Source organism: Dendropsophus ebraccatus, chromosome 1 (genome assembly GCF_027789765.1).
Source record: "Dendropsophus ebraccatus isolate aDenEbr1 chromosome 1, aDenEbr1.pat, whole genome shotgun sequence".
Classification (NCBI taxonomy): domain Eukaryota; kingdom Metazoa; phylum Chordata; class Amphibia; order Anura; family Hylidae; genus Dendropsophus; species Dendropsophus ebraccatus.
The window spans coordinates 15,999,764-16,016,320 of NC_091454.1; the positions used below are offsets into that span (position 1 = coordinate 15,999,764).

Genomic DNA, 16,557 nt, shown 5'->3' on the forward strand with positions numbered 1-16,557 from the left:
AGAAGTGTGACGATGCCCTAAGAAAACCATGTTTTTTTTCCTGATGTCTCACAGGTTACTAGTAATATCATTGGTGTCTACTGTATTATCCCTGGTGTCTTGGGGGGTTTAATCCTTTGTTTCTGGCTTGTAGGAAGTTGAATAAACTTCCCTGGTGTCTAGGAGGTTATTATTATCCCTGGTGAATAGGAAGTTATTATTATCCCTAGGGGGGTTAAAAATATCAAAGATGTGTAGGGGTTAAATAAATTTTTTGGTGCCTAGGGGTAAATAAGATCCATGGTGCCTAGGGGGTGAATAAGATCCATGGTGCCTAGGGGGTGAATAAGATCCATAGTGCCTAGGGGGGGAATAAGATCCATGGTGCCTAGGGGGTGAATAAGATCCATTGTACCTAGGGGGGAATAAGATCCATGGCACCTAGGGGGTGAATAAGATCCATGGTGCCTAGGGAGTGGAATAAAATCCATGGTGCCTAGGGGGTGAATATGATCCATAGTGTCTAGGAGTTGAATAAGATCCATGGTGCCTAGGGGGTGAATAAGATCCATGGTGCCTAGGGGGTGAATAAGATCCATGGTGCCTAGGGGGTGAATAAGATCCATGGTGCCTAGGGGGTGAATAAGATCCATGGTGCCTAGGGGGGAATAAGATCCATGGCACCTAGGGGGTGAATAAGATCCATGGTGCCTAGGGAGTGAATAAGATCCATGGTGCCTAGGGGGGGAATAAGATCCATGGCACCTAGGGGGTGAATAAGATCCATGGTGCCTAGGGGGTGAATAAGATCCATGGTGCCTAGGGGGTGAATAAAATCTTATCATGCTGTCTAGGGGGTGAAAAAGACCCATGGGTCTAGGGGTAGAATAAGATCCATGGTGCCTAGGGGGTGCCTAGGGGGTGAATAAGATCCCTGGTGTCTAGGTAGTGAATAATAACCATGCTATCCAATGGGTTTAATAATACCCCTGGTGTCTAGAGGTGTAACTAACAAATGCCTGGTGTCTAGTGGGTTAATAAAATCATCTTTGGGTTAATAATAATCCTGGTGTCAATCAGACCAATAATGGTATTCCTTTGGTCTACAATAATAACCCCTTACTAGGTAAATCCTTTCCAATGTCCAGTTAGTGAATAATGATATCCCTGATGTCTAGTCGGTTTTTTTATAACAATATGTCTGGAATTTAGAGGGGATAAAAGTAATATCCCTGGATGATTGAAGTGTAGAATAAACTTTTTTAGCACATCATAGAGACAAAAGATTTAGAGATGGCGATCAGTGGGGGTCTCAGCATCTTGACCTTATCGATCCACTACGATATGTCAAAAGTTTAGTGAGTGTACATTTACACTTAGTTAAAGCCATTCTGTTTAGGGACGTTTGTCTTTTTACATCTAAATTACCTTTTTCTTGAATATCCCTTCAAGGTCCTCCAACGTACAATCCTCAGCATTGAAACCATTGGGTGAGGACGGCAATCTCCACCTTTTCTGCTTCTCCCGATCCAGCTTGGTCACCTCCCAGTTTAATGCTGTTTGCAAAAGTTTGCAAGTTAGATATCCATTCTTATATGTTGTCTGTATTCCATGCGAAAAAAAAGTAAGGCCAAAAGCACACAGGCCTACAGACGAGGAAGGACAGCACCTCCGATGTGCCCATCAGAAGAGTCAGTGACTTTATCGCAGAAACCATCTACTCCTAGTCACAAATTCAATTCCAGACACAAACCTTGGTCTCCCCTTTCTGAGTATGTGAGTATGTTATATTACAAAGTAATACAACTTTATTAAAACTATTTATTAGCAAAATAAGGACTTAAAAAAAACCTTTAAATCTATATAATTCTTTCTTCCCGCAGCCACCTCTAGGGGGAGCTCACCGCATACATGTATTTGAACAGCTCGCACTGATGTCAATGATACACCAACATGCAACGAAATCTCTTTGTATTGGCAATTTAGTAAACATATGTTGAGTTGTCCCGGCACTACTGCTGAGAAATATCGCAGGTAGTGTGAACTGGTGCTAGACTAGACCCACGTCGGTGGTGTTTAATCTTTCAAAACTAGTCCAATGTAAACATCCACCAAGAAGAGGGTTAGGGTAGTATTACATGGGCCATTGGGGGCCCAATAACTGTAAACGAGCGCCGATCTGCTAGATCGGCGCTCATTTACTGGGCCTATTACATGGCCCGATAATCGTTTAACAAGGGCTGCATGGACATCGTTACCGATGTCCTTGCAGCCCTTGCTTAAACTGTATACATTACCTGTCCATGCTGACAGGCCGCTTAGCCAATCACTGGCCGCGGCGGTCCCAGCCTGTGTTTGGCTGAGCGGCCTGTCAGCTCAGACAGGCCGCTCTGAAGCTGGAGCGCGCGGGACCTGGGGAGAAGCTGAGCGCAAGAGGAGCCCTGCAGCATGGATGGGTAATGTATGCAGTTTGCATATATTCAGCCGCTGGCTGCGCACCACTATTACATGTATGTAGAGATGCGCGGTCGGTGCCTGACAATTATAGGTCCATACCTATATCAATGATCAGTCGATGAACGTTGTCATCGGCTGATCGTTTTGTTTATTAGAGGGAGCGATAATCGGCCGACTCGATGAATTCTCGTTTCATGTAATAGGACCCTTAGTCTGACGTCATCAGCTCCCTGCTCGTCCACGCTTTTCCTGCCAGGAAGTGCTCGCTTAGTCAGTTATTGACTGGGACAGGACAATGACTGACTGAGCAAGCAGTGATGACTGGATGAATTCAGACTAAGAGCTGTGAAGAACTTAAAGGGTTACACCGGCCAAGCTTACTTTGTATGGAGCTCCGCCGCTGGAAGTGTGACATCATGGCACAGCTGCGCTCCAGCACCTCTTGCTTCAGGGTGTGCTGCCCTCCTCTTTAGATACAGCACTCGCAGTAAATGAGAGTACAGCCAACAGGGCAGAGCCATACTGTCACTTACTGCAAGAGTACAGCACAGCGCTGTCTCTGCAGAGGAGGGCGGCACAGCCTGAAGCAAGAGACGCCCTCTGCAGGTGATGTCATGGCACAGAATAGCAGTGGCCGAGCTCTATACAAAGTAAGCTTGGCCAGAGTACCCCTTTAAGGTAGGTGAGTATGACTTTTTTTTTTTTCATTTCCTCCACCCCCACTCCCCAGCCATGTAGGAAAAAAATGATATCTCTGGATGAATAACAATAGCAAATAAGATAGTAAAATATCAAAAACTAAAACTACTACAGGAAAGGTAGCAACAACAAGAAAGAGAACAAGCACACATACAATAGATTTCTAAAGCACTCACTTTATCATGTGGGAGGTTGATCCCTTGAAATCGATGTAAGAAGCAAAAACAGTAAAGTGCAGAGGTGTTACATCATAGTTATGCAACAAATGTGGAGTCAGTCCCTACGGCCATATAGATTTATACCAGAGCGTTATATACAGTAACCAGTGGGAGAGGGAGGTGTTCTGCATTCACATCCTGACCAGGACAGGTGAGTATGACTCACAAGGACATGTCAAAAGTTTTGATTGGTTGAGGGTCTCACTGCTAAGACCACCACCGATCGGGTATTTGAGTAGGAAGAAGCATGCGGCAGCACGCTTTATTCCCTGCTTATCTCCATCCAGTGGCCCTATTGACTTATAATGGAGCTGGCGGATGGAAATCATTTATTCAGCCTGACTGATCGAAACGTTTTTGTCAAAAGTTTTACCTACCAACAGTGCCTATTTACACTATAAGTCAATTGAAGGCTGTAATACTTTATTGGTATACTTTTTTATGCATTCAATATGGCTCCTTCAACCAATATGAATATGGATGGAAGAAGAGGCCGTCATTTTCACGCTCACCATTACCTTGTGCAACGCTCTCCTGTCCGGGTTTCTTCTGCTGTTCTACATTAATACCAAGATTTCTCAGCAGCTCCTTGTAATCCAGGGTGTGCTTCTTACCTATACAGTATCGATTCCAAAATCTGGAGGGAGACAAAGAGATGAGGATTTGACATGTCGCTATGACGCTTTAAGGGCCCTATTACACAGAGCAATAACTGATCAAATCAGGCCGGTATCGCTCTGTGTAATAAAGACAACAATCAGCCAAAGAGGGCAGCCGACGGCTGATGAATGTGTGCAGTGCCGGACTGGCCCACAAGAGGACCGGAGAATCTTCCGGTAGGCCCCCAGCTTTAGAACCTGACAGACACTCATTGACATGTAGTTTCTCGCTGGTTCACTGGGCACACGCCACTTCTATAGCCCGCAATTGCCTGTACCTATCTATCCCCTCCGGTTGAGTTTCTGTTCCTTCATTTCCGGACACATTCTTATTATTCACCAAAGAGTTCCTTTAATTTTCCATCTTTCTTCTCCTCTCCATATTTCCATACATTAGATTTCATTTATTTTATCGCCCTGCATGCGAGAGTTTCTTTATTACGGACATGAAAAGTTACGGCGCCGGTACTTTTCACTGCTCTCTTTATTCCGGCTGTACGCGGAGCGCACCGGCTTGTAACGGTGCAGCACCGCTCCAGGGAGGACGGCTGGCGAGCAATGAATTGTCTGCCCCCCCCATACACCCCCACACACCACCGCCATCATCCACCCACCGCACTCACTATCGCTTTTGAAACCCTTTGCCTTGTGTCTTCGCAGTTTAATTGAAAACTGTGCAGGCGTTTTATAATTTACTGCTTATGTGATTCTGGAATGGATACAAATTCAATTTAAGGATCTAAGCTGTTTTCAGATTGCGGTGAAAAATGCCGGGTTTAGTGTGGAATAAAGCACTGTGCTGGGTTATTGCCTTCCTAATTTCAGAATGCCGGCGGGATTTTGGCCAGGGAACAGGGGAGCTCCGTCACAGACTCCGGGTATTCTCCTTTTAATTGAATTAACCTGCGTCGCTTTATGGGGGGGGGCACCTCCATCGCCGTCACATTACAGGAGGATCACTTCTAATAACCCACAACTTTGGTAATAAGCGGCTCTTCATCTCCAGGTAACTTTCCGCTCTCGAGTCGATATATAACCCGGCATTCATCTAAGTGATGATCTGTGAAATCTCTCGCCGCTCTGACTGCGCTTAAGAGTGGCAGATGTGTTTTTATTTCCACTTAGTAAGAAGGATTATTAATGGGATCTATAAGAAGAGAGCGTTTCATTATACGAGAGGGGTTGGAAACAATGTGGACTTTTTTTTTTTTTTTGCAAACTAGAAGAAGGTAAAGATGGTACGGAGATAGAGGCGACCATACCAAGGAACGGGATAATAATATGCCCAGTGATCAGCTGATCGCACGCTTCTGACCTCCATTGTTAGTCACACACTGAACTGTGTCATAGGAGATGTGAGGTTGTTGAATAATAGAAGAAAAGGGCTGTATGAATGTTCTAGATATAGCTTGTGTGGTCCTGCCCATACTTACCTAGTTGAGTGGTGCTCATATCTAGAGATAATCGAACAGCGCTGATGTTCAGGTTCGTACGAACTCAAACCATTGGTATTTGACTCCCGCAGTCTTCCCGTTCTGTTGGGAAGGTTGAGACAGCCAGAGTCCCACCTGGAAAACAGGAATACAACCTATGGCCCAGGCTGTATTACTGTTTTCCAGGCGTGACTCTGGCTGTCTCCACCTTCCCCACGGAATGGGAAGACTGCGGGAGTCAAATACCGATGGTTCGAGTTTGTACGAACCTGAACATCAGCGCTGTTCGATCATCTCTTCTCATGTCCATGTAAAAACATCCTTAGAGACTATGGAGGTCTCTTATCCAGGACCGTCTTTCTTAACATGAAGCTAAAGTAAGAGGAGGTCTCGCTACTGGCATCTATCATAGTGGTACATGGACGGCCATCAATCTCCATTGGTGCTGTGTAATGTTTAAAGGGGTATTCCAGCGAAAATCTTTTTCTTTCAAATCAGCTGTTTTCAGAAGGTTATACAGATTTCTAATTTACTTCTATTTAAAAATCTCAAGTCTTCCAGTACTTATCATCTGCTGCATGTCCTACGGGAAGTGGTGTATTCTTTCCAGTCTGACACAATGCTCTCTGCTGCCCCCTTTGTCCATGTCAGGAACTGTCCAGAGCTGTAACAAATTCCATTAGAAAACCTCTCCTGTCCCTCCATTCAGGGGCTCAGATGGCCTTCTCAGCCAATTGGAACTAAGCAAGCTGTCAGTCATCTGGTAACGCTTGTTAAGCCAAGTCTCCTTTTACAGATAACTTAGTCGTCACTAGATGGCGGCGGCTGAATTTTCCGGTCCAGGGGAAGGGGGCCAGACCGGTAATTAAAGCCCATTTCATGGTTATATAACTTTGTAATTATTTTAATTGCCTGGAAAAAGGAATGGCCATGTAATAGAGACAATGATCAGCCAATGACATCGATCATACGGATGACGATTCCCGGTCTTCTCTCCTGTGCTCCCCAACTTCCTGGACCCACCGGCAGCAGCGGCAGCTGACAGGCTGCTCAGCCAATCACAGGCCGTGGCAGTCCTGGCCTGTGATTGGCTGAGTGGCCTGTCAGCTGACAGGGTGCTTAGACGCTGCTGCTGCCGGGAAGCTGACGAGCAAAGGAGAGAAGACTAGGAGTGGGGAGAGGTAAGGTATCGAGCCTTGTCATTACCCTCATGGACATCGCTAACGATGTCCAGGCAGACCTTACTGCCCGATTATCAGGCCATCTAATAGATCGAATAGTTACAGTACATTCTGCATTAAATATTCCACATGTGAACAATGTCGGACATTTTGGATGTCAATATTACAAATTTTTTTCCCTGAAAATCCTTTTAATCACTAGAATCAGATAACTGGCACAAACTCACAGCATACTAGTATATACCCATACATATCGTCCTTACTTCTCATACTCCACGGTTTTCATCTTGAAGCAGTAATTCTCCAGGACGCGACGAAGTTCGTGCTTCTGGATTTGTCCGTTTTGATTGTAGTCGAAGAGCCGACAGGATCTTACTATGTTTTTCAGATTCTGAGATATCTGGTGGAGGAAAGTCAATCATTAGGACAGAGGCTATCATCATAGGAAAGAGTAATGAGGGTAATGACAAGGCTCATCTGTAAACTGCAGACAGATACACAATCCTGTCTATAGGGGGCAGTATAACATTAGTTACTAATGTAGTGCACTGAATCTGCGCTCTCTCTATATGCACTTATACAATGATAGCTGTCAATCATTATATAGAACCGCCCACTTGACTACTTAGCCCATAATGACCAAAGATTTACATAAATAAATATGTTCATTATCCTATATATAAATATATATATACAGTATATATTGTGACAATCTGGGGGTTACTCACTCGCTGGGATCGCCATCTCCTGGGCCTGAGACGGTTGGCACATCACAAATTGCAGTCCAGTCAGTGCTGTATGCTTTATACGGACCTCAGTCAGCTTTATTTATCCGTTCAAAAAACACAAGACATAGGCAACACTGCCAATAAAATAAAACCTAGGCCGTCTAGCCACTGACTAACACCACAGCTTCCCTAGCTGTCACTTATGAGCCTAATGCTCAATATCACCAGCTCCACTGGTCTTACCCAGACTTCTTGTCTGCAGCTCCCACAGGCCTAGTGCTGCCTGTTCTCCCACCCTGGGAGTCTTCACCTGGGAGCCACCACCTGGGAAGCTCTGGAGTCTCTAATAGATCCACCAGGTGGTTTCAGAGCCTCATTAGCTCTTGGACTGGAGTGAAGTATCTGGAGCAGGAGCTCCACCTGAACTCCAATTCCCACTCCAGAGGCCCAGAACTGCCTCTTACAGCCCCACCATGCCACAATATATATATATATATATATATATATATATATATATTTGGGGACAAGCTTATCCTGCTCTATAGCATGCTACCTGCAGGATGGACTCCATTTTCAATGAGAAAGGTGTTATATATGTCCCGATACTTTCTGACACTGTCCAATCAGAGCCAGTTGGGTAGGGACACACCCCTTTGACGAGATAAATGGTAATCACCAGTTGTCAATTTATTCATACTTTCAAAAATTGACAACTGCTTCTCTTAGCCTGAAATATGCCCCTCCCCCAACGGTTGTCACCTCCCCCTATGTCCACAATGAGCATAGTACAACTTTCCATGGCCATAGCTTTCAATGTATCAAGAATCTTTTGCCATCTTGTCATTCAATGGAATCAGTTGTCAATGAACAGGGCTCTACGCTATAGAGAATAGAGTTGGCTCTAGAGTTTGACAGACATCCCTGGTCAGATAGACCGGATATACAGATATAGGGTAGATAACCCTTCTTCTGGATACCTAATTTGCATATATGTCCATACAGCTCCACTTCTAAGACTCCATCCATCTGCTGGACCTCCTCAATATGAACCAGTTTCTACGGATGTTTCAGGTTCCCACAAACCCGTATGATCTGAATTTGAATCAGGCTGCCTGAAGAGGGTGGACGTAGTCTGAGGACTGCCTGGAAATCATGGACACAACCTATGGCTGTATGCATGTTTTCCAGGCAGTCCTCGGGTTGTATCCACTTTCTCCAGGCAGCGGGATTCAAATGTCAACTGTTCATGTTCATGTGAACCTGAACTTTCAGCAAGTTAGCTCATCTCTATTGTCTAGTTTTGACTAGTATCCCTAGTCATGTTTGAAGGCTCTTTAATGGGTCGGACATTGACTTATATAGTAGCTACCTATAGGTTGCAAGTACCCCGCTCTTTACTGACGAGGGGAGATGAGCCTGAAACAGCTGTCTACAGATTGGTAATCTTCTTCCGGAGAGTTGTTTGGCTTGAGTTAAATTCCTATTCAGGTCCTGAGGCTTCTTATCGGAGTCCTTCATTGACTTAAAGGGAAAGCTACCTCCAAAAGGTGGCATGAGAGAACTACTTTAAATATCCTTTCCTGGATTTCCAGTGGAGAATTAATAGCCTACAAGTCTCCATATGTCCTTATGATGGATGCTCTACTCAAGGAGAAACCTTATCCCTTTGGCCCCACAACGGTAGGCCTCTCTGCAGCCAGCCACCACCCTGCTCGGTACTGACGAGGGCCAACAATCCTAAAACAGATGTCTACAGATGGGTAAACTCTCCTTCTGGAGAGTTGGCTGGCTTGGTTTGCATTCACGGTCATGTCCAAAGGCTTCTTATCGAGTCAAACACTAACTTGAAGGAAAGGCAACCTCCAAAAGGTGACATCAGAGAGCTGCTTTGCAAATCCTTCTTCCCAAATGCCTGAGCCTCCCTGATATCAGCCACAATGCTAGCAGTACTGCCCTTGGTTAATGCGACTACCCTACTGATGTTTGTGAATTTTGTGCCCGGTTTAAAAAAAATCACTGGTTTAGGATGGTTCCAAATTCGCCAAAATGTCAAAGTTATACACTTAGCTCTATTAACCCCTAAACAAACTCTTTGTCCTTTGACTGACTTTGAGAATCGACACCATCTCCGCCGGTTTATGGCTCCGTTAAGGGTTCTCGGCACGCCTTCGCACTTGGAATATTTACATAACAATATGATGCAGGCAATGAAACCAGAAAATCACTCCCCCGAGGGGCCATTTTATTGACATCTTCTCCGAAGTCTGCACAGGTGAACTGCTCACATGAAACAATCACCGGCGGATGGGTCGGTGACAGACCATCACCTATGAGTGGACATAGGCCAGGACTGATGCCCCTGCAGGTCCAGGACGGGCACCATGGGTCATTTTATGGTCCATTGTTTTTTCTCTTTCTCCTTCTGCAGCATTATCTTGAAATTGTCATTGTAGAAGAAAGACGAAGAAGATAAAAAAAAGAGACACAGATGAGCAGATATCAAGAGACATTCGCTACTAAATGAACTGGAACAGGATAAGTATCTAGACAGTGAGGTTGTGCGTTCTGGCTGTATTCCTGCAGTAGCGCAGTCTAACTTGTCTTTCTCTATTGATTCCATCTGTTTACACTCTACAGAGTATTGGCGCCCTGCTGTGCATATATCCTATTTACCAGCTGGTAGCTTTGGAAGCCTTCCAGGCCCTGGCAGCTTGCCTAGAAAAACAAATGGAGTTTATTACTTTGTTCGTCTTCTGTTTTTAATTAACTGTAGTGTCCAGTATGGCTAGTTGACTTGCATTTACATAAAAATGAATGTGTTTGAGGATGAGACGGCATTTCCCCGGTTGGGTCCGGCCTTGTACGCAGACCTGTTGGAACATGGAACTTGTGCTGCCTTATTAGCAATGGCTATTGTATATGAATAGACTGGTGTTTTGTAGGACATGGAGTATATATTGGATTACAACTGGGTGCGTAGACCTGTGACCACCTTATCGTCATGTTGGGGGGGGGGGGCACCTATGAGCATGCCATCACGGCCATCATTGGAGACTGTCTTCTACTATTGCTTCAGAGCAGCGGCAATTCATCATGATTTAGATTCCACATTATGGCTGTTTAGGCTTGATAGGATTTATCATTTTATAAGGTTCCTCATCCCTGCTCTATAGGTTTAAGATCTGAGGACTGTGGAGGCCAAAAGAAGCTGTCATGTTCTTGGAGCCAATCTATAACTATATGACCCTTGAAGATGGTGCATTGTCCCTTTGACAGTCTCCTTCTTCCATAGGAGAAAACTGTCATGAAGAGATGAAGGAAACATTCCCCCCTGCCAATTCCTCTTCTATCTTCTCCCATTTGAAAGAGGTGCCTTCTAGATGGTACCGTGTATCTACTCGTGCTCATAGGATGTTTCTTACGATTGTGTTGGAGAAACTGCAGAGAAGGATCTCTCTCTTAGGGTGTTATTACACAGGACGATGAAGGCCCGATAATAACTGTAAACGAGCGCCGATCTGCTAGATCGGCACTTATTTACTGGGCCTATTACACAGCCCAATTATCGTTTCACAAGGGCTGCAGGGACATCGGCAACGACATCGGTTACCTGTCCAGGCTGCAGGGCTCCTCTTGCGGTCTTCTTCTCCCCGGGTCCTGCTCGCTCCAGCTCCAGAGCAGCCTGTCTCAGCTGACAGGCCGCTCAGCCAATCACTGGCCATGGCGGTTCCCGCCTGTGATTGGCTGAGCAGCCTGTCAGCTCAGATAGGCCGCTCTGAAGCTGGAGTGCGCGGGACCCGGGGAGGAGACTGCAAGAGGAGCCCTGCAGCCTGGATAGGTAATGTAAATGATCAGTCGCCGGCCGCGCACCGCTATTACACCACTATTACCGCTATTACGGCCGCTACCCTGTCCCATACACATCTGTCCCCTCTCTCTTATAGTTTTCCAGCAATTTGGTCTACACCAGCTCTTCTTTGGGACCAGACCAAAAAGACTAACCTTTGCCCCCAACATTAGTGATCCTCGGTCACCCATGACCCATTCTTAGTTCATCCATAGTACTTCTGTTTAGTAGATACCAACCACTACCTACCAAGAACAACTCACAAGACCAGCCATTCTGGAGATGCTTAGTGAACTTCGAGTGCGCTTTGGTTTGTCCGAATCCGAGCGTGCCGCATTGGGTTAGCGGTGGCTGCTGAAGTTGGATGGAGCCCTAGAGAGCCATAGGCTGTATCCATGTTTTTCAGGACTCTCTTAGAGATGCATCACACTGCAGTCACCGACACTCAAATGCCGCAAACACAGGAATAAGTTCGGTCAACTCTAGCTCTGACTCAATCGTCTAGATGTCCGTTTGACCGTCTTCAGTCGCACCGATCCTTGCGCTTGTCCATTTTTTTTGCTTCCAACATCAACTTTAGAGGTATTCCACTCAAACATAACCTTTCAAATAGCGTTCAGAAAGAAGATGAATCTGGATGCACTCACCGATATAGCAGAAAATGTTCCTTTATTATTCAGCGAATTTTCTCATAGCATGGTACAAGCAGGCGGAGGACGCCAAACACCCTCCACTTTTCAAATGTTGCTGCCCATGGTGAGACTAACTATTCCTTCCATACTTGTTATCATCTATTATCAGCAATCTGACCTCAGATTAACCCTCCCAGCCTTACAAAGAAGCTACAATGTGGCAGATACAGCCTGCCAGGGACTTGTTTACATGATCTGTCTCAAAAGGGAGGAGGGGGAGACAGAGAGCAAAGCTCACACACAAACTTTTGTGTCTTTAGCAAAAAGCAGCAGCTGAGAACTGGGGGGAGGAGACTGAATAGATAATAACAAGTATGGAAGGAATTGTTAGTCTCACCATGGGCAGCAACATATGAAAAGTTATGTTTGAATAAAATACCCCTTTAAGAACCAACTTTTTGACTAAAAGTATATCCCACCCTTGGACGGGCACCATTGTTCACTTGACCTGTCTGTAGTTGTTATGATATGGCGCATCTATGTTCAATGGAGACATCCTATATAGCTGAAGAAGAAAAGAACGGCTCTCCTGCTCCCTGTGGGTTACCTAGAAGCAAACACGTCGGTAGGGGGGGGGGGGTGCAAAAATGGCGTCCAGTTGTAGCAGTGAGTTGCCAGAGAGTCCGAACGTATGATGGGGCAGCATGTAAATAGTTAATAATTCCTATATAGGAGCATATTACAGTCATACGCTGGCAGCATTTGGATGACCCCGTTCATCACGCTCCGCGTTCTCCCTCTCCCTGATAGCGCTTTATTTATAATGTCTGTATAATTTTCGCAGAGACGTGATTAAAGTCAATAATTTAGAATAGACTTTTATTACACGCCGGCTAAAAAACGTTCGGCGCTTCTCCAGACCCACCGGCAGCGAAGGGATTAACTGATGTACAATAAGCAGTCGTCTTTGCATCAAACGCGAGAGGCGAGAGGAGAGATCGGCCCGGGACGCTGGAATACTCAGCAGCGCCATCAAGGGGCAGAGCGGTAATAAATCACCCGAGCCTCGGCAATTAGAAACCCCGGGTAACTTTATAATGTTTTCAGGCTCCGAACTTCCAGTAGAGCTGAAAGAGCGGGGAGTCTGTACTAAAGATGAAGGAAAGCCACGATGAGAAAGGATAATAGTCTGCAGTCACTGGAACACAATGACGATATTAGAGGATCTGTGAGAAGTGTATGACTTTAGTATTCATATACCCCTTGTAGATAGACAATGGCGCCACCGTACAGTCTAGGTGGCAGCGGGTTGGTCTCTTCTAGGGTGTCCTCCAACCTGTGCCTCTCTAAAACTACAACTCCCAGCATGCCCTGACAGCCAGCCTGCTATGAGATGTGGTGAGCCACAGGTTGGGTAATATTGCTATAGCTTAGTGGTCAGCTATATTATACCTGGGCTGTCATGGGAGACGGGACCCAGGAGTTAAAAGGATTCTCTGCATTTTCCCTGGCGAAACTGGTTTCAGAAAGTTATATAGATTTGTAATTTACTTTTATTTAAAAAATCTCCAGTCTTCCAGTACTTATCAGCTGCTGTATGTCCTGCTGTGTTTCAGTCGGACACAGTGCTCTCTGCTGCCACCTGTGTCCATGTCAGGAACTGTCCAGAGCAGCAGCAAATCCTCATAGAAAACCTCTCCTGCTCTGGACAGTTCCTGACATGGACAGAGGTGGCAGAAGAGAGCCCTGTGTCAGACTGGAAAGAATACACCACTTCATGCAGGACATACAGCACCTGATAAGTACTGGAAGACTTGAGATTTTTTTATATAAAAGTAAATTACAAATCTATATAACTTTCTGATTTGAAAAAAAAAAAAAGATTTTGGCCAGAGTATTTCCATCTGAGCGTCCATAGGATAGGGAATAACTAGATAACCACTGTGGGTCAGAAGCAATCACCCCATAATGAAGTACTGGAGTACTTTACCCATCACTGTATTCATTCTCTATAGGGCTGGTTCAGATGGGAATACCCCTTTATTCTGGGAAATCCCTTTAAATCATCAGTATCGGCTGAACTCAACCCTGTGTAAAGAGGAGGTGTGTGTTTGGAAAGCAATGAAACAATTGAAGGGGAAGCATGAGCGATCCAGTGATCATTTGTGCAGCCCGGCCAGAAGAATGATCGAGCCTTTTTGTCATGTCCCCATAATAGTCATGCAACTTTATAACAGTGCAAAACTACCGACAGGCATGATGGGAGCTGTAGTTTCGGATACACAAGCTTAACATAGGTAAAGATGAACCTATGATCCGAGTTATGGCCCTAAAGAGATGTCCATAAGGACAAGAGGCCTGTCCTGTCTAGTGACTGTAACGGGTGACCTGGAGACGACTCTGGTGAGGTCCATCTTGCTATGTACAGGCCAGGATGAAGTTTCTACAAGTCTATACCTTTCTAGAAGGTTAGTAATAAGTATTGAGTGTATAATCATCCCTAGCTATTTGTATTGCTGTAAAAGTTCTCTAATAACAACAAGAAGCAACAGCGCCATCTATATGGCAATATGGTGTATTGCGCCATTCCTTAATATACAGCTATTAAAAGTGATTATTTCAAAGAATCAGTATCGTGTAATATAAGTTATATGTGTATCGGCCACAGAATAAAACTCACAGTACACCACAGCATACGGAAACGTTTGGGTGTATATACTATAGCTTGAAATTCTTGACTAACCATCAGCTTAAAGGGGTATTCTCATCTCAGCTTCTTATTTCCTATCCACTGATCCCAAGAACTGAGAGTAGAGACTTACATCAGAATGGAGAGACAGGAAACATCCTAATCCCCTATGTAAGCCTCAGAGATAGCTGTCTCAGGCATATTGCGGTCAAAACAGCAAGTTCCATTGTTGAATTTTCACCAGTCAGCTTGTTATTGTATATCCTATGTAAAGGGGATGACCTTGTACTATGTGCAGGAGGGAGAAAGAGAGAATCTAGGAAAGTCTGGGCTGTGTACTTGCAAGCTGTTTGTCTGCCTGCTGAAGATGATCCACACTCTTAATAAAAGGTAAATCAAGGCTTCCTTCTCATCTCTCACCACCCATAAAATACCAGTGTATGTACTATTGTATGTCCTGTAGGGTAATCTCCCCACCCTTCCCCATTAGTCTTTCAGTAGAAACTCAATGCTTAGTGCAGGGGTGAAGAACTTTTGGCCCTTCAGCTGTTGCAAAACTGCAATTTCTATCATGCCGAGATGGCCAAAGCTGGCTTGGTGTAACTCTTTCCTTGTTTCTCTCACATCTGCTCACATAGCAAACCCAGTGTATCAGTAACCTCTTCTCCCTCCATATACAATCTAGTCCTTTGTTAAGTGTCAGGATGTGCAGTTCAGGGCACTCTACTATATACTGTATATACTGCGCTGTGATTAGTCAGAGAAGTAAGGGAAAGGAAGTCCGTGTGTGTGTATTACTGGAAAACAACTCAGCTCTGGTCCTGCCTCCCTGATCTGTAGTGAATGAGAAATAGCTGTGCACCATAGAAGGCGACTCTCACTATAATCATGTGACAGATTTACGCTGCAGAGTTTCTGCAGCATTTCGGTGGCGCACGGCCGTACGCGATCTGTATGATACAGATTAATTACTGGAATCTGACAAGAGGAGGTGAGCGGAGTAACAGGATCAGGCGGCTGGAACAAGGCTCCTCTAATGACTGTGTAATGAGCTCATTGTAATTAACCTAGATATTAATTATCACCAGCAAAGCCGGCACTAACCTAAGAACCTGGGGGCATCAGAGCGAGAGACGAGTATCTAATACGTACACCAATGAGAACGCAACGCGACCCCCTTCTGAAGCTGTCACAGGGCATCACAAAGGGGGGGAGGGGGGTGTCTGACATATGGAAACCCCCTCTATCACCCTGTATGTGTCAGCTTGTAAAGGGTTAATCTGTGCAGCTGCAAATAATGGCGGTTATCAGCAAACAGCGACTGCGTAAAATGTTAAGCGGCTGAAGTGCAAAGTATATGAGGCAGCTGTAATGTAATGGACTGGGATCCGGCCATACGTAATCCTCCCAGTCTACGGCAACTAAAGGTGCGTTAACGGTTAAGGAAACGTCTTCTCGCCGTCCGTGAATAATCAGGCTGCGCCTCGCCTGGGTACGGAGACACTTTACGTGTTACCTGCTAGTGAGATAACACTACACGTGCTGCAGGAGGCTGAGGCAGATGTCTCCTCTCCCTTCCACCCCTGGAAGGTGTAAATTCACACCTGCCACCCATGATTTGTATTACAAAAAAAGAACAAAAGTGACAGCGTAATTTATGCTGAATAAAATATACTTAACTCTATCAGAGCAAAGGGACACATTCTATGTACTCTCTATGATGTCACTGATGTATCTCCATAATACATGGCCTGTAGGATTCACCAGAGCTGCCCCCGAGTAGGGTAACTTCCCTCTACAGTGTCCATACGCCCCATTAGGACATGGGCAGTTGTCATGTGCTTTACGTGTAATACCAAGCCTGACCACATGGTGTGCTGTAAGACCTTTGAGACATTTGTAGTGCAATGCACCACCTAGTGGTGAAAATATTTATTGCATTTTTTTGAAATTAGGGCTTTAAAAAAAAAATAAACCCATAGAGGCTAAATAAAAAAAATTGTTTTCATTCTCTAAGGTAAAGGATAGAGAAGCT

The 16,557-nt window shown here is 45.1% G+C and overlaps 1 protein-coding gene across 1 annotated transcript in view; it reads right to left on the reverse strand.

Annotated features, from left to right (window-relative positions):
• EFCAB6 (EF-hand calcium binding domain 6) overlaps positions 1-16,557 on the reverse strand; it is a 79,012-nt gene that overhangs the window by 57,724 nt on the left and 4,731 nt on the right. The window contains exons 5-7 of the mRNA XM_069967992.1: positions 6,890-7,026; positions 3,872-3,990; positions 1,408-1,535 (exon numbers count right to left, since the gene is read on the reverse strand). Of these exons, the coding sequence (XP_069824093.1) occupies positions 1,408-1,535; positions 3,872-3,990; positions 6,890-7,026 (384 nt within the window). The remainder of the gene's footprint in view (positions 1-1,407; positions 1,536-3,871; positions 3,991-6,889; positions 7,027-16,557) is intronic.